The sequence below is a fragment of the Amblyomma mixtum genome, chromosome 10, assembly GCF_055824585.1.
Source record: "Amblyomma mixtum isolate Tamu chromosome 10, ASM5582458v1, whole genome shotgun sequence".
Classification (NCBI taxonomy): domain Eukaryota; kingdom Metazoa; phylum Arthropoda; class Arachnida; order Ixodida; family Ixodidae; genus Amblyomma; species Amblyomma mixtum.
The window spans coordinates 182,925,734-182,947,155 of record NC_143021.1 but is presented as its reverse complement, the minus strand read 5'-3'; the positions used below and the strand labels follow the sequence as shown (position 1 = coordinate 182,947,155).

Below are 21,422 nucleotides of genomic sequence, written 5' to 3'. Positions count from 1 at the left end.
TGCCTACTTCGCCTCTACACCAACACGGTACTGTGCCTGACAGTGCTCAAACATTTCAATTCGGCCTTTTCGGGCGAGTGTCCACACAGTGGGGAAGTGTTTGCGGACACGTATCACATGGTGTGGGTATGCCCTGCCAATCCTGCTTTCCCACCCCACCCCCACCCCACCCGAGAGGACTGGGAGGCTGCCCTGCTCGGCTGCCCACTCTCCAGGACAAGAGCCCGGGCCGCCGCGGACGCCACAGGGGCCCCGGAGTAGGTATCCCTCCTAGTGATTGTGAGGGCCGGGCCCTACAGGCACGGTTCAAGCAATACCTCTGTATATAGTATAAATAAATGTTTTACACCACCACCACCTCGCAGAACATCGCCGGGCTTTAGGAGGTGGCACAGGTACGCACCTGGCAAGTCATGTGCCTAAGCACAGGAAACAAGATAAGTCCTGCCAAGCCCAATTGGATCTAACGTCAGTGATCTTTTCGCATCACGACCAGAAGACTTGGGAAATGATTGAAGCCTATCATATTGCTAAGACAAAGGGCTTTGTCAGTGAGCCTTCAATTTTGCTGTCGGAAAAGGAACGTGCGTTTTTTAGATAGTAACGCCTAATATTTTTCAGTCTTGTTATTTTATAGTTCTTTGTGTTTTGTGTGACCCCTATTTATTCTGAGCGTTGCAATAAACGTTTTTTTTTGCTAGTGAGCGCTTGTCGTGTGTGTTCTTCTGCTTTCGTCTCCGCCTTGTTGCGCTTTGGAACCCATCATGGAAGAGTGCAGGGTTCCGGCAGTAAAGTGTGGTCACGAGGTCCTCAGATCGGATATAAGAATCAACAACCGATAGGAGGATATGGGGATAGCGCCAGTGAGGCATTCGGACAGTGACTGAAACTCGGGTTCCCTCAGTGCGGGAGATGGCAGCCTGAAGATGCTCCAGGTTCCCGGGCTCCCGGTATGTGACTGGCATGGTGCAACGGGTGGGCTGGAGTGTGACTTCTCCCATTCTCTCGGATTCCGAGTTCATGGCCGACTTGATGAGGGTAGCGTCATCGCGACTCACGTTGTCGGAAATCCCAATTGGTATTGTAAACATGAAGGGGCTCTTCACCTCGACGAAGGCCCCGAGCTCAAGTGGCTCTGGGTTTCCCCCGGTCGTCTCCAGGGTGCCGGAACTCGCACCGACATGTTGAAGAGGGCCGGCATCACCCCGCTGGGTGTTGCAAACATCCTAGTAACATCGGATTTTTCCCTCAGGAGTCGAAGTTCCGCCTCGACGTCAGAAGACCTCCGGACACCTCAGCATTCCACGTCCTGAGAACCTTCAGCTCGTGATTCCGGGCGATGATTTGATTTCGCAAGGGTCTGACGCGCTAGCTGCCACGGATGGCGCACAAAGGGAAGAGCACCGGATTCGCGTTCAGCATGGTGACCAGGGACACGATGGTGGCCCGAACCCCTGCGGTTATCTTGCTTTTGCTGTCGTTAATGATTGACAGTAGTTCCGCGTGCGCCATCAAAAGGCAGGCAATGGAGCCCCTCCCTAAGCTTTCGGTGGCTGTGGCCCTTAGGACGGCGGACAATGGCAGGGAGAGGCCTGGGACGCCTGTTAACGGAGTCAAATCTGAGCTCCAAAGGGTTCGGGCTCCTGAGTCCATTCAGGTAGACTGAGGAGCCGGGGGATTCGTTGACTGTCCAGCAGTCCCGGCCAGGCCGGCAGTAGCAGCCCGGTCAGTCATGGCTCAGTCAGCAGCTAGTAGGCGTAACCAGGCAGCTTCCTGGGTGCAAACTGCTAAAAAAATGAAAACCGAGGTCTTCACCTGCGCTGCGGTGGACGCTCAGGGGATCCCCAACATGGTACAGGCGACTCCTAACTGAAAATCGCTCCTAGAGGCTCTTTAGGTGTGGAAAAAAGAAATCAACAGGACCTGAAAGTTGTGTCAAGCGCAAGATAGCACCGCTGCTTCCCACTTGGGCTGCCGTTGAAACCCCATTGGATTTCAAAGGCAGTCTTCACTGCTCGGGGAAAGAGCGAGACGGATGTTAGAAGCAAGATTTTTCTATGCATAGGAAGGTTGCACTGTTCCCACCGATGCGTCCATAATAATAGCTTTCATTATGCAACAGTTTGGTTTTAATTTTGAAGAGGTGTCCGAGAAAGCTAGACTTTTGTTCGCGATGGAACGTTGACGCAGTGAATGTATAACACACAATATAATAAATGGCTTCATGTGTCTCTCATTACTAGGATACCGAAAATCTAAAAGTGGATGGTTAGCGCATTTTGTCCGCATCAATCGAACTTGCCAAAAATCTGCGAAGATAGATATATTAAAATTGACTCAGAAACGGGGCGCTGCTGTTGGCTTTCCATCTTTCGTTGCAGACTTTTGGCCCTCTTTCACCACACTGATCTAAGAAGACGTGTATATTTCTATGAGATGAGGGCATGCCGGCAAAGGTTGGCTAAAAGTAAGCGGCTGAAAATGTCCCAAGTCTATTAAAACATGTTCTATGAAGCGCGCATAACACAGAGACGTCGCTCCATTGTCACCGGCTACCCGGAATTGCACGTCTGATTTCTATTTTTCTCGACTGGATTTCAGCTTCTGGACGAGCCGAGTATGCGATGATATTGAAACAAATCTTGAGATTGGCTTGATTACCAAATTCTGCCCTGAGAGATTGTGCAAACCTTGAGGCCTTTTTGCTTCCTTTGCCCATGTTGTCTGTGCTCGAATAACCTCACAGTGAGGTTGTAATCTCTCAAGGTGGCCTGCGCTGGTCCTGCCGGGTGGGCGCGCGGCGGCTTGTAGATCCGCTAAACGACAAAAAGGTTCAGTTTATTATCAACAACAGAAATCAGGAATGGTCGAAATTGTTCGGGCTACCTTTTCACACCTTCATGCCTGCCTGTGGAAGAGCGTCAAATGAGGGCTGACGAATCTGCTGCGAAACGTTTTGCGTCAAACAAGAAGTTGCGGATCTTCACTCTTAGAAGTAGCAGAAGCTTACAAGCAATTTCGATGCATTAAACAAACATCTCATATTTCTTCCCCTTCGCGGAAAAGGCTGCACTCTTTATAGCGAGAGCGCTTTGAATTCCGAAACTTTAGCAAAAGAAAGTGCAAGGCATTATACTACGGAACTTTGTAGGCAATAGCACAGCGTACACGCTGACACCGAAAACAAAATAACCCCGCTTTCCAAAGAAGGCAACGTCAAAGTATTTTCAAACGCGCCGAGTTAGTCAGAAGGAGATTCTAAACAGCTGCTTTATTTATTACACACACCCTTACTTGCCTGCGAAACGGGCAATTTCCAACGAAATTTCTTTCACTGTCGGTATACTCATATGTGCATGAATCTTGGAATTTTTGTCTGCAGCCCCAGGAGGGAAAATTTAAAAGGAGGCATTCAAATCTTCTTTTCTACCGGCTGAAATCATATCCAGTAAAAGGATGTGGGGCATTATTTAACAACTAGACGTCGTGATATACTTAATTTAAAGATGGGATCGCTGAAGACAGTACGTATGTGACCTGAGAGCGGTTTCTTTTTTATTAAGTTTATATTGTATACTTTCTGTATTACTGCTTCCTCAAAGTTCCATTTTGCGGAGAATTTCTGAAAGCGAACCAGGGAGTGATTAACAGATCACAGCCGCACTGCTAGGTCAGCGGCCGAGTAAACTGTGAAACAATGTCACCTAGAGCTGTCCCCTACAGAACTTTCTTCGCAAGCAATCTCCTAGCGCAAATGATATGCAAGGTTCGCCGTGCGTCAGCGGTACCACCCAACGTTTTTAGATCCCTTTCAGTTTGAAAGCTGCGGTGCGCGGATTGTCGCCTTTCCGTTTCCTTCCGTGCGGTGGCGCTCGCCACGCTGTTTGCCCGACCAGCGTGGCTGCGGTGGCGCTCGCCACGCTGTTTGCCCGACCAGCGTGGCCCTTCGCGTCTACGCCATGGTCACCGCCGCCTGATTTGGAGCAGCCAGCAGATATCAGCATGGAAGATATCAGCTGTCCTGTGCCAGTTGTTGGCAGTGACGCTTATCTTACAGTATACAAAAGCTTCAAGCAAGGGTGCTTAAAGCATCCCACCAAAAAGATGCTAGAGTTTACCAACAACGCGGCCGGGCGCCCCACCCCGGCCGCTAGTGCAGTGTGTCGCGCGCGCGATTAGTCCGTGACAGGACGCTATATGTGCGCGCGGCTATGTACATTGTGTTTACATCTTTTGTGATTGTGCGCAGTGGTCGCTCGCGCGCACTTATTTTCGGACAATGTTTGGACATTAGCGCGCGAGCGGCGCGAACTTGATTACTTTTGTATTTTGTAAATAGTGTACAAAGCTCTCCCCTATCCTTTCTTGCTGTCGCTCCCGTCTATACTTCTCCTCACTATCCTCTTCCTTTCCCTTTCATTTCCGCCGGCTGCAGCTACGGTGCTTAAGATATTAGATAGCAATTGCCGCGGCCGGCAACACTCTTTTGCTTCACTTTTTATTTATTTATTTATTTATCTTTTTTTAAATAAACCACTACCTTACCAACATTGTAAACAAAGCAATCCCGATTTCTTCGAAGGAAGGTCCCGTTTTTGAAAGGGACGTTTCTTGGGAGCTGCTAGACGAGCTTGAATTGCAAAACCTTGTTCCGCTTGGATGTGCAGAGCATATGGCCACTTTTACAAGCCAAGTGCTGCATTTTGTCATAGTGACACGCATCCACTTCTAGGCGAGAGACGTGAACCGTCGGCTAGAGAACAGAGAAATATTGTCATTGCAAATAAAAAAGCTCGCCTTCAAGTAGCCATTCCCTCCGTGCTTCCGACTTAGTGTGTCTGCATTTAATGCTTGTCTGTGTTCAATGAAATTAACATTCTAAAAATGAAAGTGCAGTACGCTGCTCCTGTCTGTGCTATCATTGCAAATAAAAAGCTCTTCTATAGTTATTCCCTCCCTGCATCCAGCTAAGTGTGTCTGCATTTATACTTGTGTTCTCTGAAATTGGAATTCTAAAGAACGTGCAAAATGCTGCTCGCATGTGCGGTGCTTCGTTGATAATATAGCGCGGAATTTCGTGACTGATCTAGAAGCGGAACATCGCTAGTTTTATCCTTTCATTAATGTTTCGTGCATTCTCCCGAAGAAATATTGATAGCTCTACTCCAACATACGCATATCATCAGCGCTAAACGTCGCAAACGTGATGCGATAAAGCGCAATGCAAACGATTGGTTTTTTGCGAACTGGCATCAGCCTGCTCTTTATCTCACCCTTACTAGCCAGGTGAAACATTTCTTTAACCATGAGGCTGAAGTTTCAAGGTGACAGCTCCAAAAGTACAGCAAATTTGAGTTCGACGTGTTCGCTCCCAATGTTATCGCGGATGAGAACAGGCTGTCACAGCAACTGCCAAGCGCGAGCGCTCCGGCGCCTCCGGGCCGACAGCGACAGCAGCGCCGCGTGGTGAGTGGAAGCGGACGGGGGCCGCTTTCTCGGGCGCGGCGCGGGGGAGCTTGCAAACTGAAGGGGATCTAAAAACGTTGGTACCACCGGCGTCTTTTTACGTAGAACACCGCAAAAAGATGAAATGCAGCTTGTCTGAAGCGTACGTCAGCATTCAAAACACAGTCACTAATTTACGAACCGGTTAGAGTAACCGTTTGCGGCAGTTAGAAAGAAGCATTTATATTGTTTAGAAGCTTCACGCGGTCACGCCAATCTTTTTTCTCAGACGCTCGGCGCTGTGAAACACATGCATAAAACCGTAAATGGCATGGCGTAGGCCATAGAATCTGCATTTAGCGCTACAGCTATAACTATTTTGCATAGAACGTGCTATACCGAAGACAGTGTCATCTCAGACTGATGCACACAAGTGCATGCCTTCGCCTAAATGCCACTTTTCAAAAACCTTCGTTAAAGTAGACCCCTTTTATTTATACCACTCATAGGATTTCTTTGCGCTCTGTAGAAGCTACAGAAGTTGTTCGCAGGAGAAGCAGGTCACAGATAACCACATAGATGAGCCTTATAGAGCCGAGGAAAGTAGAATGCAAATCTCTCTTCTTTCATGTGGAAGGAGGCCAAGTGAGGTCCTAGTCAGTGTAGATAGAGGCCTTTTCCTCTTCTGGCAAATTCACTAGAACAGAGCCGCAAGATGAAGTACTGTAGCTTGGTTGACTTGGTTTAAAGTATAGCAGGCTTTGCAGTACAGGCGCACATGTCAAAACGTTTGCACATTTCATCCAAGGTTTGCGTGCGTGTCGGTAGTAGAAGACTATGCAAAACATCCTCTTCCACGTTCTCCTCAACTCCCTGAATATAATACAGTTTACCATTCATCGCGGTGCAATGTTAAGCAAGAACCACACGAAATATCCTGCCTGACTTGCCTGCTATGGTCTTCCAAGCAGCAGTTTCCTTTTGGTTATAATTTTTATTCCTATGTCAAACATTGGCCTTTTATACTAGCGTGTTTAGATAGACTTTCAACGTGTTAAATGCAGTTTTTCTCGCTTAGGGCTTTTGGGAGACGGATTCTGGTAGAAAGGACGGATTCTCGGGAAAAGGTTCAAAACCCATGTAAGGCAATGAAGACAACTGTGATGCTGAGTTTTTGCACAAGTGATTTTCCTTTTTTTTCTGCTTTTTAAAGCATAAATTTCCTCATAAGAATTCCACTCTGTTTTCCATCGCACAAGTACTTGAATTTTTTTTCCATGACCCTTATCTTCTACATGGTGAAATAGAACAGCACGTATCGTCATCACATTTCGACGAAAAGCAATGGAATCTATTTTGTTCTGACTTTGGTATTTGGCACATACCCTACAAATTTTAAACAAACACTCACTGTATCCATCATACAACACATTCCTAAACAAGCGCTGACTCGAGCTATTGTTATCACCTACTGCGCTGATCAACTGTGGAGAGTTTTTTTCGTGAAAATAAAGAACAGCTTTCCTGACTCTGTTGAACAATGACCCTGTAAGTGACAGAGATGCTCACAAAGATTTCAACACAATAAAAAGCATCGACCCTTTTATACACATACTGGGTGCCGCAAAAACGCCTGACTAAGGGCACCATGCGTGTGTAAGAAATATTAGGTGCGGTGCCGAATTCGTAGAAGATGTTCGTAAAACGACGGATCAGGGCGTATTGAAATTTGAGCGGAGTACTAAGTTGCTTTATAAACACATATGCCACCTTGTGGCCCTCTAGAACTAAAGTTTGGAAAAACTTTTGAGATGAATATTTCCACGCTCTCTTGTCATAACAGTGTCCTTCAAAAGTGACACATTGCAGCTTCGTACATTTTGAGTTTAAGTTTTTTTCGTAGAAAGAAAGAACAGGGACCGAAAGCTATAGATACAGCTTGAAATGGGTGCCAGTACCCAAGAAACGCGTCAAAAGAGAGAAAACGATGGCAACAGAAAGTTCCCGAATAGATCAGTGCACATAAACGTTGTAGAAACATGACAGAAGAAATGCAACATGTTGTGACCAAGCCAGCACCACTACTAAGGTACAGCGACATTCACTAGTGGAATAATTTTGGTCGCAGAAATCACTATTCTACATGCAATATGCTCTCGATGAGATAAAATACTACATCGTGAATGTATTTACGAAATTAGGCAAGGTATAACATACAGAAGGTCTATTGTAAGCGGCAGGCGCGCAGGCGGCGCTACTTTTTACGAGGTTGCGGGAGTCGAACTAAAATGTGTCGCTGTATTTACAAGAGAGATCACGACATCCGCGATGGTTTTAGGCACAGTCTATAGCGTAAAATAAACACCTAGCTGCAAAGTTAGTAACTTAAAGGTTAGCATAATGAGTGCACTGGTGAAATTACAGTAAGTTAACATTTGTTCCACTTGCAACTGCGGCTTTCATAGCAGATAATATTTAGGCAGGTTTGTCGCAGTGGTGCTACTCCACACTGTACAGGAACTGATTAAAATCTGATACACCAGTTCAATTAAGATACATATTCTGTTTGACTGCTAGTTTTTTGTACCTTTTCGGAAAAACCTCTCAGGATGACCCTGTAACTTCGCGGTGCACAACATATACTTAATAGATCCTTTAAAAGAGGCCAAAAAGGCAGTTTCCGCAGTCAAGCAGGACAGTAAATTCCCTTTGCGTATGGACGCCGCTTCATTCCGATTGATGCTTTCCTCTCGATAGACTGAAAATTGTTTTATTTATTCAAACATTTCATACAAGATTATATTTACCAAGCAAAACAAATTACTGAGTGCAAAATTCTTCTCTTCTTGAATCAGAGATTAGTAGAAGGCAATACAGTAATGTTTGCCATATAGAGGCTGTGTCACCTCAGACATTTGAAGGATTTTTAAAAATACGCGCGAGCTATAACAGTTATTTTGTCGGCATAATACTGTCAGTGTTGTAGCATATTATAAAGTATAGTATATCCCACGTCTTTTAAAACTGTATTGGTCCTGCCAAGCAGTGGCGATTGCAATCAGTGCACAAGTTGGCGCTCCGTTCAAGCGCTCTAGACAACTGCGTGGACGACTGGTACACTTTCGCAATCATACCTTAAGCAGCAGAAACAGATCTTGATTATCGGAGGACATTCACCTTTGAAGAGATGAATACAGGACTACTACAAGCTAGCATTCTCGGGGAGTTATACATCAAGTGTGTAGACAATATATCTAAGATTATAGAGAGCGCGGATTTCTTAATTTACGCAGATGATACAGGCACCTTTCTCTCTGGTTAAACGTTCTTACAGAACGTGGGCTTCTAGTCAATTGTACACTCAGTGTGTTGTCTGAATGGAGTACAAATAACTCATTAAAAAAACACAGAAAAAGCAAACGCCTTTTTACACGCACCGTCTAAAAAGCCAGCTGACTAACTTCTATTCAGTATGTCACGGGAAATATGATGTAAAATTCAATGTGTATTTTGGGAGTAATTATTTAATGAGTATTTCACCTGGGCTGGTCCCGTAGACCGCATTAGTTTTTCCTTGCAAGGACTACTGGCATATTTTCGTGACTTCGCTCCACGACGACGGTGAGAATGAAGATTCTATAGTACAATGCCTTATTATCTCAGGCTCTTAATTATGGCCACCTTGTATGGGGAACAATGTCCCAAAAGTATATTCAGAAACTCATATAAAAAGACATGTCTACCCCATCAGAAACATTTCGTACGACTCACACGCAAACAATTTATACCTAGCTTGTGATATTCGTCCTCATTTATCATTGTTGATTGACAAGCAAAGCTTCTGAAATCCTGAAAACTTCTTTATTAAACTATGCAACGTGACCAAAGCATTGTAACATTAATATAGCATCAGGCTTGCCGAAATATGGACGGTAGCACTTTGTAGAACAAAACAAGACTGTAAGAGGAGAGAACATCGTCTTCTAAACGTGCTAAAATATCTTAAAGAATAAAAAATGCTCACATTACTGGTTAACCATTACTGGTTAACATATTGCATCTTCCAGCTTTTACTGACGCCACATCATATCGACCAATCGCGAGTTTTATAACGCCTGTTTTTGGCGACATCCGGTTTACGGTGTTGATGAGCGAGGTAATGCTTTCGCCTTAAAAATGCTGACGAGCTACGTGAAATTCAAGACTGGTTATTAAGCGACCCCAGCTGTTTTCGTGCAATTTTGATGAGCGGCGTTATATTCACGCCCAAAAAAAGGATTTTATAACGGACAATATGAACAGAACCTCGCGTTACTATTTCCGCATGTGCTGGTTAATAAACGGCTTTTATTTCCTTGCTGCCTTATTCCCTTGTGTGCAAGCAAAAGTTATCAACTTCACCTTTGGTGCTAACGTATTAACCATTATGTCGAATTTCTATGGAAGCGAAATCCTAGAGCGCGTGTACTGTGCAATGTCAGTGCATGTTAAAGAACCCCAGGTGGTCGAATATTCCGGAGCCCTTCATTACGGCGTCTCTCATCGCCTGAGTCGCTTTGGGACGTTAAACCCCATAAACCAAACCAAACCATTATCTCGCATTGCTCACTACAAACTAGTTCCAAATAAGCCATCCTATGAAACAATGAAAAAAACTGCAAAATGCTTGCTCATATGAGTGACCCAAGATTTTGCACATTTTTAATGCTTAAGTGTTCAACTGCCTCGTTTTTTGGAGATCTATCGAGTTAAGTTTTTGCGGTTGAGTAAACGTTGTTATAATCTAGGCAACAACTGTGTACTGTACAAAATGTTCACTTGAAAGGGACTGCATTGCCTATCACAGTCTGACGGTTGTCGCTCCTGAGCGCAGGTCACTCATATCCTCGTACAGCCGGGGAAATCTTTTGCTAGTGTCCGCGACGGCCGCTTATTCTGTGCTCCTGCGCTTTACAAAGAAGCAAATTTGCGCGAAGGTAATATTAACGAAGGGTTATTGTGAACGCCTGCTTACATTTGATATTTTCGAAAGTTAGCTCCTTCATAAGGTGCAGAACTACGCAAATGCTGCTGCCACGCATGCCAGCTAAATATTTGGCCAGCTGTGCCTAAAGGTTTCAGTGAAAACAGGGTAAGAGTGACTGAGGCGGACGTCGAGCGTTCACACTATAAGAGCACTGCAGTATAAAGTAAGTAGAGCGATATTTCGGGGCGAATTGTGAACATTTGCGGCACATTGGTGAATTCATTTTATGAAGCCATAATATCGGATGTTTATTAGCAGTTTTTTTTTGCTCTGAAACCATTGCCTGAAATGACTTTGGTACATACAGCCAGAATATGAAAGTAATGTTTTCTGAACCTTATGCAACCAAGCTCTGGCCTTAGCTGAATAGTAAATATTTATTTATTTATTTATTTATTTATTTATTGTACCCTCAGGGCCCGAAGGCATTACAGAGGGGAGTGGGAATACATAAAAATTTCAGTCTAAACAGCAACAACAAGAGAAAACAAAAATAAACCAGGAATACATAATAATTGAAAACACGGGAAGGCAATAAGATTAGAATGCAGTAGGGATATATTAAAACAGTGTGTAGACAGTGAAAGGCAATTTTTATACAGTAATAAACGACACATACTCAGAAAGAAACATTAAGGACTTGACGAAATGCATTGTTATCAGAAATACCTGCGATGTGGTGGGGAAGTTGATTCCAGCTGGCACAAGTTCGAGGTATGAATGAGTCATGAAAACATTTGGTGTGACAAGATGGGATTCCAACTTTATGACGGTGATCAACGCGTGCTGATATGTAACATGGTCTTGACAGTAACTTAGGATTGAGAAAGCTGTTGTGGTAAATTTTATGAAAAAGACACAATGAGGCTATTGATCTGCGGTGGGAAAGAAGTGGTAGGGACAAACTTGATTTCATGGCGGTTACACTGCTTGTTCGGTGATAATTAGAAAGAATGAAACGGCATGCGCGGTTCTGCACAGCTTCCAAATCTGAAACAAGTGAATCGATGCCAGGGCTCCAGACAGATGCAGCATATTCTAACTTGGACCGTACCAATGTTTTATAAAGTAATAATTTTATTGAACTAGATGAACGTGAGAAATTTCTGCGAAGGTACCCAAGCATGCGATCAGCGTTATTTATTACGTATTCAAAGTGAGTTTTCCAAGACAGGTTACAAGAAACGTAAACACCCAGATATTTATAACATGACACGGTTTCGAGAGGCACGTTGTTAATGTGATAAGAGGAAGGGGCATTAGAGAGACGAGAAATGCGTACATGTTTACACTTATTAATGTTTAGTTGCATGTTCCAAATAAAACACCAGTCAAGAATCTTGTTAATATCGGATTGAAGACAAGAGACATCATTATCATCTTTAATTTCGCGGTAAATAACACAATCATCGGCAAAAAGATTAATTGAAGAAGAAATGTTAGCCGGTAAGTCATTTATATAGATGAGAAAGAGGAGGGGCCCAAGAACTGACCCCTGAGGCACGCCGGAACGGACAGGCAAAGAATGCGAGTTTATATTGTTCGCTGTTACGAATTGTGAACGGTTAGAAAGAAAGCATTGTAGCCATGCAAGGACATTAGGGTCTATATTAAGATTGCTTAATTTAAGAAAGAGAAGCTCATGCGAAACAGTGTCAAACGCTTTCGAGAAGTCCAAAAATATGCAGTCTGCCTGAGACCCGTGGTCAAGGATGCAATGAAGGTCATGTGTGAAACATATTAGCTGAGTTTCGCATGAAAAAGACTTACGAAAACCATGCTGGGCAATGCTGAAAAAGGAGTTAGATTCTAAAAAAGAGATGAGATGAGAATATATGACGTGTTCCATGATCTTGCACTTAATACTAGTGAGCGATATAGGTCTAAAGTTATCAGGAGAATGTTTATTTCCGGACTTATGCAGTGGAATCACCTTCCCAATTTTCCAATCATTGGGAATACAACCTGTTATAAGAGACTGTTCAAACAATTTATTAAGAATTATGGAACAATAGAACTTTGTATTAATTAAAAACTTCGAATTAATGTTGTCAACACCGCAGGAAGAGGAAACCTTAAGATTTTCTATGATGCACTGGATGCCTGACGCGTCGAATATAACTGGATCCATAGGAAGAGCATCAAAAACAGGGCACACGCGATGAACAAGAGAAACATTGCTAGAAAATGCCGCAGCAAATGTATTGTTTAGAACAGAAGAACATTCGTATGGAGGAAAGGCAACACCATCAGACGAAGTAAGTAGAATTGTAGAAGCGTCTTTCTTATTAACTACATTCCAAAATTGTTTAGAATTATTGACCAGCATAGCAGGCAGGGTGTGGTTAAAAAATGTGTCCTTTGCGTTTTTTAGCGCACCTTTGTACTCTGCAGCTGCGGAAAAGTAGGCCTCCCATCGTTGTTTAGAATTCAACAACTTCGCAGAGCGGAACAAGCGCTTCTTTTTATTGCAGAGTCTTTTTAAAACATTATTAAACCAGGGTGATTCCCGATCGCACTTCAGAGATCTTAATGGTACAAAAGTGCTAATGAGATGTTCAACGATATCCTTGAACAAATCCCAGTTAGTGTAAACAGAACGCTGTGAAAAGCCTGGTAAGTAATCGTCCAAAAAACGAGCTAGTTCGCAGTTAATAGCGTTAAAGTCAGCCCGTTTATAATCTCTAATTTGTTTAGTCTGACTAACTCGGATAGATACAGGAATTTGTACATCAAAATGGAGCAAAGAATGATCACTGAGACCAGGTAGGTAAAAAATCGAAGGGATAAGATCAGGCACGTTAGTTAGAGAACCTCTCCTCAGATGGGAAATGTTGGTTTTGGTTTTGTGGGGTTTAACGTCCCAAAGCGACTAAGGCTATGAGAGACGCCGTAGTGAAGGGCTCCGGAAATTTCGACCACCTGGGGTTCTTTAACGTGCACTGACATCGCACAGTACACGGGCCTCAAGAATTTCTCCTCCAAAGAAATTCTAGCCGCCGCGGCCGGGATCGAACCCGCGTCTTTTGGGTCAGCAGCCGAGCACCGTAGCCACTTAGCCACCGCGGCGGCAGATGGGAAATGTTCTCCTTGCGCTCAGCGGGATATATTTGTGCTTACTCTGAACGGTATCAACCATGTAGAAGTAGCTCGTGGGAGATCAAGGTGGGGGCAACCATTCAAGGTAGCTGCGCTTTAGTTGGTTTTATACATCAACGAAAAAAGAACATCTGCGCTCCAACTATCCTTCATTCTAATGATAATGCTTAGACAGCTCTTATTTCGGCCCAGGGAGGCTAGTCACATCGCAGGTAACTTAACAGGAGCAAACAGCTGTTCAAATTAGTGTATCTCTTGGTTTTCTCTATTTGAGGCAATTTTGCCGCTTCAAGTGATGATCCGGACGCCGCATTCAGTTTTATTTCATCCGCTCTCCGCGCGCTCCTCGACAAAAGCGTTAGCTCCTTACAAACATGAATTCGAGCTGTGTTTTCTGCATACTCGCATTGACTTCTTTCTTCTACTGAAATAGGAAGCTAACCAAACGTCAGGGCAGGGAGAGGCTGGTCTTATCTCCACTGCTCTCTGGGCATACGCAGCATTGCTATAGCGACGGAGACGCAGCTTGTCAAGTCGTCTGCTTCCCACAGCGCCTTGACCCCGAACCTATTCGTGCAATTAGCTTGCGCTGTAAGTACAAGTCGCGGGAGTGAGCATTCGCTCTAAATTTGTGGGTGTCGGTACTTGAGTATCGCGCGAAATTTATGAAAGATGGGAAGGCTGTCGCATTGCAAGCTTAGTCTGCTACAAGGACTGCGCCTCACAATGGTGAGATTCGTGCCAATGGCATCGAAAAAAATTTGTGAAGCCATTATTCGGGCTAAAAGGAGCAAGAAAACACGACGGCATTATAAACATCACCTCAGGAGGAATTTGTGTACCTTCAAAGGAACCTCACCAACAACGAAATTTTCCGAACTGAGCACTGTTACAGCGTAACCTATTCAGCTTGCGAATTATCATGGCTGCATATGTCTTAGGACATTTTGTTTTCGTCTGCGAGTCAATTACTAAAGCACATACGGAAAAGTGATATCGTGTGCGCCGCGAAGAGCTGACTGTGAACCAAGGGTAATGTCCAGATGAAAACAAGAAATGCCATCAAGGAGCGCATGGTCCACGGCATAATTGGTGCAGCATGGAACTAGACTGTGGTTCCTGTTGAAACTTTGGCAATACGTTTAGTGAAAGGAAAAAGGTACCGAAATTCGAGATTAATCACGAGTTAGCACACCGGAGAATCTTCCTTTCGCAAATTTTTATTTATTTATTTATTTATTTATTTATTTATTTATTTATTTATTTATTTATTTGAACATACTGCAGGCCCTTTTCGGGCCCATGCAGGAGTGTTTACAATGCATCATTGATCAAACAGAGTAAAAACAAAAATTCAAAAATACAGAGATGTTCTCTGACCCAAACACAAAAAGATTAGGAGAGAATTAAACAGAAAAGTCAATTTTTTCGATCTAATTAAGAAATAGTTCCACGGACGTACACTTCACCGCACCTTCAGGCAATTTATTCCAATATGATATAGCATATGGAACAGGGAGAACTAATCCAGAGAAACTGACCTGGCGCGGCAATGTTTATCTTATTTCTGCACGTGTCTGAGAGGCTTCTGACACAACTAGGCTTTTTGGGGACTTCTAGTGAACTAGTGCTTTCGAACTATACGAAATTACCAATGCTAGATTTCTGTCTGCGGCATTCTGCTATCATAATACTGAATGTATACTATCTGCTTGCATAGTCTATCAAGCAATATTGTTTTGCTTATTTTATTATTCCCTACGTACAGTTGCAAGTTTTTTTTCATTTACAGCAAAACTTAGTGCCAAGAAGATTTCCATACTTTTTCTATTTCTTTGCGTGATGAGCTAGTTTTTTGTTACGCCAAATTTTAAATAGATAATTTATTAACAATGCTTTGACCTCCTGAGAAAATCCCAAGTGGGAATATCAGAGCGGCAAACAAATAAGTACATCATAAATAAGTGCTCACCTCCGGAAGCCTCCACCCGTGCCCCATCCACCCACTTTTAAATAAACCACCAACCTTTACAACTGAACTGACTGAAAGCAATTCCCGAAAGTAATAAGAACGTGGTCAATGCACCAGTGCTACCGCGACTGTTAGATGTGTTCGTTGCGCAACACATTTGCATCAACTGAGATTCTCCCTCTCTAGAACTAATCGCTGAAAAACGGTTCCAAACCGATACAGGAAAATAAAACATGTCTTGTGTACGAGGTCTGTTAGAAAAGTATCCGACTTTATTTTTGTTTACCAACACCTGATGGATTTGAAACAAGCACGCTTGCACCAGCCTACCTTGAACCTTCGTGCGCATGCACACATTTTTTCTCGCCTGCCGATAGCGTCAGTCACTGGCACGCAGCGTTTGAGTGAAGCAGTGCGCAGTGCTCTCGTCGGTTTTGTATTGCAAGCAAAATGGCGGTGCGACAGGAGTAGCGCTACTGCATCAAATTTTGCCAGAAACTAGGCGACAGCCAAGTGGAAACCATTCGGAATATTCAGACGACTTTCGGTGACAATGCTATGACCAGCACACAGATTAAGCAGTGGTACAATTGGTTTAAAGACGGCCGCACATCGGTGCAGAGAGAGCCACGCTCCGGTCGGCCATCAACATGCCGAAATGACCAGGTCATTGCCGAAGTGAACGCTGTGGTGACGCGGGACCATCTTGTGACTATGCGAGAAATTGTGGAAGAGGTGGACATCACCATTTTTTCTGAACATTCCATTATCACCGAAAATTTGGCCATGGAGAAAGATGCGGCGAAATTCGCGCTGAAGCTGCTCACGGTGGAGTAAAAGCAGCTTCGTGTTGAAGTCTCACAGGATATGCTGGATTCCACAAACAGTGACCCCGATTTCATCAACACCATACTCGCTGGTGACGAGTCTTGGGTGTACAAGTACGACCCGGAAACCAAATCCCACTCGTCACAATGGCAGAATTCCACGTCACCAAGACCAAAGGAGGCCTGCCAAGTGCGCAGCAATGTGAGAGTGATGCTGACTGCTTTCTTTGACTCCCTCTGTGTGGCACACCACGCGTACACATCCCACAAAAGTAAAAATTGACCAAAAGAATACTACAGGGATGTCGTCCGTCCCCTGCGTGGTGCTGTGCGGCGCAAGAGGTCGAAGTTGAGGTCAACAGGAAATTGGTGCATCCATCATGACAATGCTCCTGCACATTCCTCGCACTAAATTCACACTTTTTTCGCGAAAAACCAGACTGCTGTAGTCCAACAGACTATTTACTCTCCTGATATGGCCTCCTGTGACTTCTGGCCCTTTCTCAAAATCAAGAGGCCATTGAAAGGAGCGCGATTTCAGACAAGAGAGGACATTATGGCTGCAACGACAGCTGAGCTAAACTCTATTCCGAAAGGGGCCTTTTCGGAATACTTCCAACAAAGGCAGCACCACTGGGAGAAGTATGTCGAGTCCCAAGGAGACTACTTTGAAGGTGATTAGGTTTCCAACGCTCCAGTTATGCCAGTTTTTTTTCTTTGGCAAAAGGTCGGATACTTTTCTAACAGACCTCGTAATTTCCAAGTCATGCATTCTGCTTGTAATTTCCTAGCGCGGATGGTAGGCTTACATACCACTAAAATTTTAATGCGACAGTGTTAAAGGCCGTGTTACCCAAAAAGTACGCTGTCGGCGTTGTCATCGTACAACTTGTCCGTATCGACGTTGTGAGCGAAAACTCTACGCGAAAACTCTGCTAGGTGGCACCCAGAGAGCAAACTAGGAGGCAGATGGGCGACCGAAAGCCTTTTGACCTTGCAGCGACATCACAACCTGCGCACCGCGTAGTGAGCAAACTGCCTACTGTGGCAGGTGGCAGATAAATTAAGAATTGGCCGCTCGGGAAGATGGTTGGTTGGTTTATGGGGTTTAACGTGCCAAAGCGACTAATACCCCTGTCACACGGGCACTGTAAAGGTACTTTGAACTGAAGCTCCATTACGCTACCAAAGGAGCATTACTTCAAGGGAGTTCGCCCGTGCTACACGGTCGCGGAACGACCTTTGGAAAACGATTTTAGCGCCCTCATCGGTGAAACAGTGGATTAAAAATGCAGACTTCGGTGCACATGAAAATACAACCGTGTAACATATTATCATAAAGAAACTTGTCTTATATCATGATTATGCTGAATCAACGCAATTTCAACTGCAATAATGACATGACCTGCCAAGCACAGAGCATAACATCACAGCGCTGGCCACACTGAGCTCAACTGGCTCGGCTTGGTTCTTCGGCTCTTCGCTTTGCTTCTTTTCCTCTGTTTTCTTTGGCCTTGCGATCGTTGCGATGCTGTTCACGTTTTTCTCTGTGCCTTGCGTTCGGCGATCTCCGTCAAGATGAGTGACGACCCACGCGACGTCGAGAGGAAGTTTGAAATCGCTCTTGCAATGACTGCGGTTTCGTCATCGACCGCAGACCTTGCGCTAGCAAGGCGAAGGGTGCGCGCAATAAGACGGCGTCTCTTGGCGAACAACGCTTTGCTTATAGCACTGGCCTCGTCCCGGCGCACAGTGCGGCGACAAGTCTGGCCATACCCACGTAACGAGCGCTGGTTCGAAGACACGCTGCCAGGTTTAGGTAGCCGGCACTTCCGGCAGTCTTTTCGCGTGTCGGAGACCAGCTTTCGGTATCTTGTCGACGTTTGCCGGCCAGCAATGGAACGACAAGTTACCAACATGCGCGAGCCCATCCCCGTAGAAAAACGCGTCGCAGTCGCCTTGTACAAGCTCTGCTCGTGCGCAGAGGACAGAGCCGTCGCTGACGTCTTCGGCATTGGACGTTCAACAGTGAACGAAGTGTACAGGGAATTTTTCGAGACTGTCGTGGCTACGCTAGAAGATGAGTGGGTGAAAATGCCCACTGCGGCCGACATGCCTGCTCACATAAGGGAGTTTGAAGCTGTGTGTGGGTTCCCGCAAGCCGTTGGAGCGTTGGATGGTTGTCATATTCCAGTGTCGCCACCGAAGGAGCATGCCAGTGACTATTACAACTACAAGGGATGGTAAGTAGTCAACGAGTTCCGACAATATTAAAAGGGCCATGCAGGAGTCGTCCACTATGTTTTCATAGTTCGTGTACTGTGCTGCTTGCCACCAGCAAAAGTAAACTTAGGAGTCATACATTGGAGATGCCATGTTTTTATTTTTCACATACTGTGCTCATTGCCACCTTAAAAAAAAAACTCATAACAGTTGTGACTGAGAGATGTCCATTTTTTTATAGTTGCATATTGTGCTTTTCATTTCGAAAACATATAGCAGTTGTGAATGGGAGGAGTTTTCTAAGTGAATGTGTGGCGGTAATTATTTTAATACTTTGGATGGCATAGAACAAACATATGAACTGCTGATGTGGAAGCATGCAACAAAGGTATGGATGCATCTTGTGACATTAGGAAGCAATTTAAAGCACCCCATGCGCGCATCCTGGTTACTTCTTTTAAACATATTCCTCCTCCATTGATGTTCTCATGATAGCACATATTTGATGACCTTTCTGATTGCAGTTTGCTGTATGTTAATAAAATATTCTGCTTTGCAGGTACAGTATCATTCTACTGGCCCTTGTGGATCACAAGTACAGTTTCCGGTTCGTGAACGCTGGATCGCCGGGGCGGTGTCACGACTCATATGTTTACCAAAACTCGACGTTGGCCACGATTGTTGGGTCACCCATATTCACTGCGCCAACTGCCACCATAAACGGAGTCATCGTGCCACCTTTGATCCTGTGCGATCAGGCATTTCCTCTGACACAGAATTTGATGAAGCCTTTCAGAAGCCTGGATACCTGCGATGGGCACAGAAGCTACAACTACCACCTATCCAAGTCTAGAAGAGTTGTGGAAAACGCATTTGGGAGGGTGAAAGCAAGATTCAGGCTCCTTTCTAAAAGAATGGATGCTAACATCAAGAATGTGCCAGGGATAATGAGGGCATGTTGTGTGCTCCACAATATTTGTGAGCATTTTAATGACTTTGTGGCACAACAGTGGTTGCGCGAAGTAGAAATTGATGAAACTGCGCATGTACAGCCTGCACATTCCTCTGATGTCGTGACTGCAAACGGTGCAGATGTTAGAGAAGCACTTGTTGAATACTATCCGCATTTTGAACAACAGTAGATATATTTGTCACTACTGTGTAGTGAAGTTCGTGGTGCTGTATTTTGTTTGCCGCATCCGGTCGCGTTATTGGAATGCCCATTACGTCCTTTTTCTTGGGCCCTCCGCACAACCGCACAGAAAGGGTCAGTCAACCCAGCGGAAGAAGGGGGCGCCGAATGGCGCGGGATTACAGGAGACGTCAAACTTCCACCCCCGACCTACCTTCCACGGCCGACAATGACGGAAACAACTCCTCCAGATTCGGCAGCATTGGTGTCCTCCGTCGTCCTCACACACCCTCGTGATCCTGGACCCTTCTCTGGGGACGACGACACTGACGTCGAGACTTGGCTTCGCAAGTATGAACGGTGCAGCTCTAACAACCGGTGGGACCAAACTTTCATGCTTGCGAACGTCGTTTTTTACCTTAAGGGCACGGCGCTCAAGTGGTACGATACCAACGAAGAGACATTGACCAGTTGGGATGACTGTAAACAGAAACTTATCGACCTTTTCGGCCAACCGCTCAGCGGCAGCTTGCCGCAAAAAGAGATCTCGCAAGTTGCGCCCAGTCATCCACGGAGTCCTACGTCTCCTATATTCAGGATGTGTTGGCTCTGTGCTATACGGTAGATACAGAGATAAGTGAGGCTGACAAAGTTGGACATGTGCTCAAGGGCATCGCAGACGACGCCTTCAATCTGCTCGTTTACAAAAACTGTGACAAGATTGCAGACATCATAAAAGAATGCCGCCGCTTCGAGGACGCCAAAAGCCGACGGATCAGTGAGCATATCGCACGCCTGCCCAACACGGCTGCGTCTTCGTCCTGCCAAGATCTTTGTTCTCGTAACCAGCCGACCTCGCCTGAGACCATGACCCGTATTGTGCGCCGTGAGCTTGAAGCCATTGCTCCGGCTCCTTTACCAACATCCGTAGCCAACCAGCCCCTGCACCTTCCACTTATTCAAGCCGTCGTGCGCCAGGAAATTGCTAACTTACGTTTAAACTCTGTCGCCGCTCTTCATCCCTCCCATGTACCCAAAGTCGCTCCTCTCTACCCTGTCCGGCCCGTTTACACCGCTCCTCCACCGCGCAACCCCTCCGAGTGGCGTACGCCTGACGACAGGCCCATCTGTTTCACCTGTTCCCGTGTCGGCCACATCGCCCGTCATTGCCGTAGTCGATGGTATTCCTCCCAGCGGACCCGTTACTCGACCCCACCTTATCGCCCCGACGCTGCAGACTTAAGCTCTTTCTCGCGACCCTTGGTCCCATCAAGCCCCACCACCGACGTCTCGCCGCCCCGCTTCAGCCGCTCACCATCCCCACAACGCCGCCAGTCCCGTTCGCCGCAACGACCACGCGCTTCCTCTCCGGGCCCCTACGGACGATCACAGGCGGAAAACTAGTTTCTGCAGCGTCTAGAGGTGATGCTGCAGTGACGACCCGGGCCCAAAATCCTCGCTTAGTTCTTCGTGCCCCGCGCAATTTACTGACCATACAAGTCGATGGCGTTGCCGTCGCTGCTCTGGTTGACACGGGCGCCCACATTTCTGTGATGAGTTCCGACCTACGACGCCGCCTTCGCAAAGTACTGACGCCTGCTCCTACAGCCGTTGTTCGAGTTGCCGATGGCACAACGTCCCCAGTCCTCGGCCTGTGTGCTGGTCGTGTGACGATTTCTGACCGACAAACCACCGTGC

General features: G+C 45.5%; 1 protein-coding gene across 1 annotated transcript; it reads left to right on the top strand.

Moving 5' to 3' along the window:
* The first annotated feature begins 18,250 nt into the window (after nucleotides 1–18,250).
* Nucleotides 18,251–19,734, top strand: LOC149327913 (uncharacterized). Its single transcript, XM_089565000.1, has 2 exons — nucleotides 18,251–18,612; nucleotides 19,152–19,734. Exons 1-2 carry the CDS (start codon nucleotides 18,266–18,268, stop codon nucleotides 19,732–19,734), a joined length of 930 nt encoding a protein of 309 aa, XP_089421126.1. The 5' UTR covers nucleotides 18,251–18,265.
* Nucleotides 19,735–21,422: the final 1,688 nt, after the last annotated feature.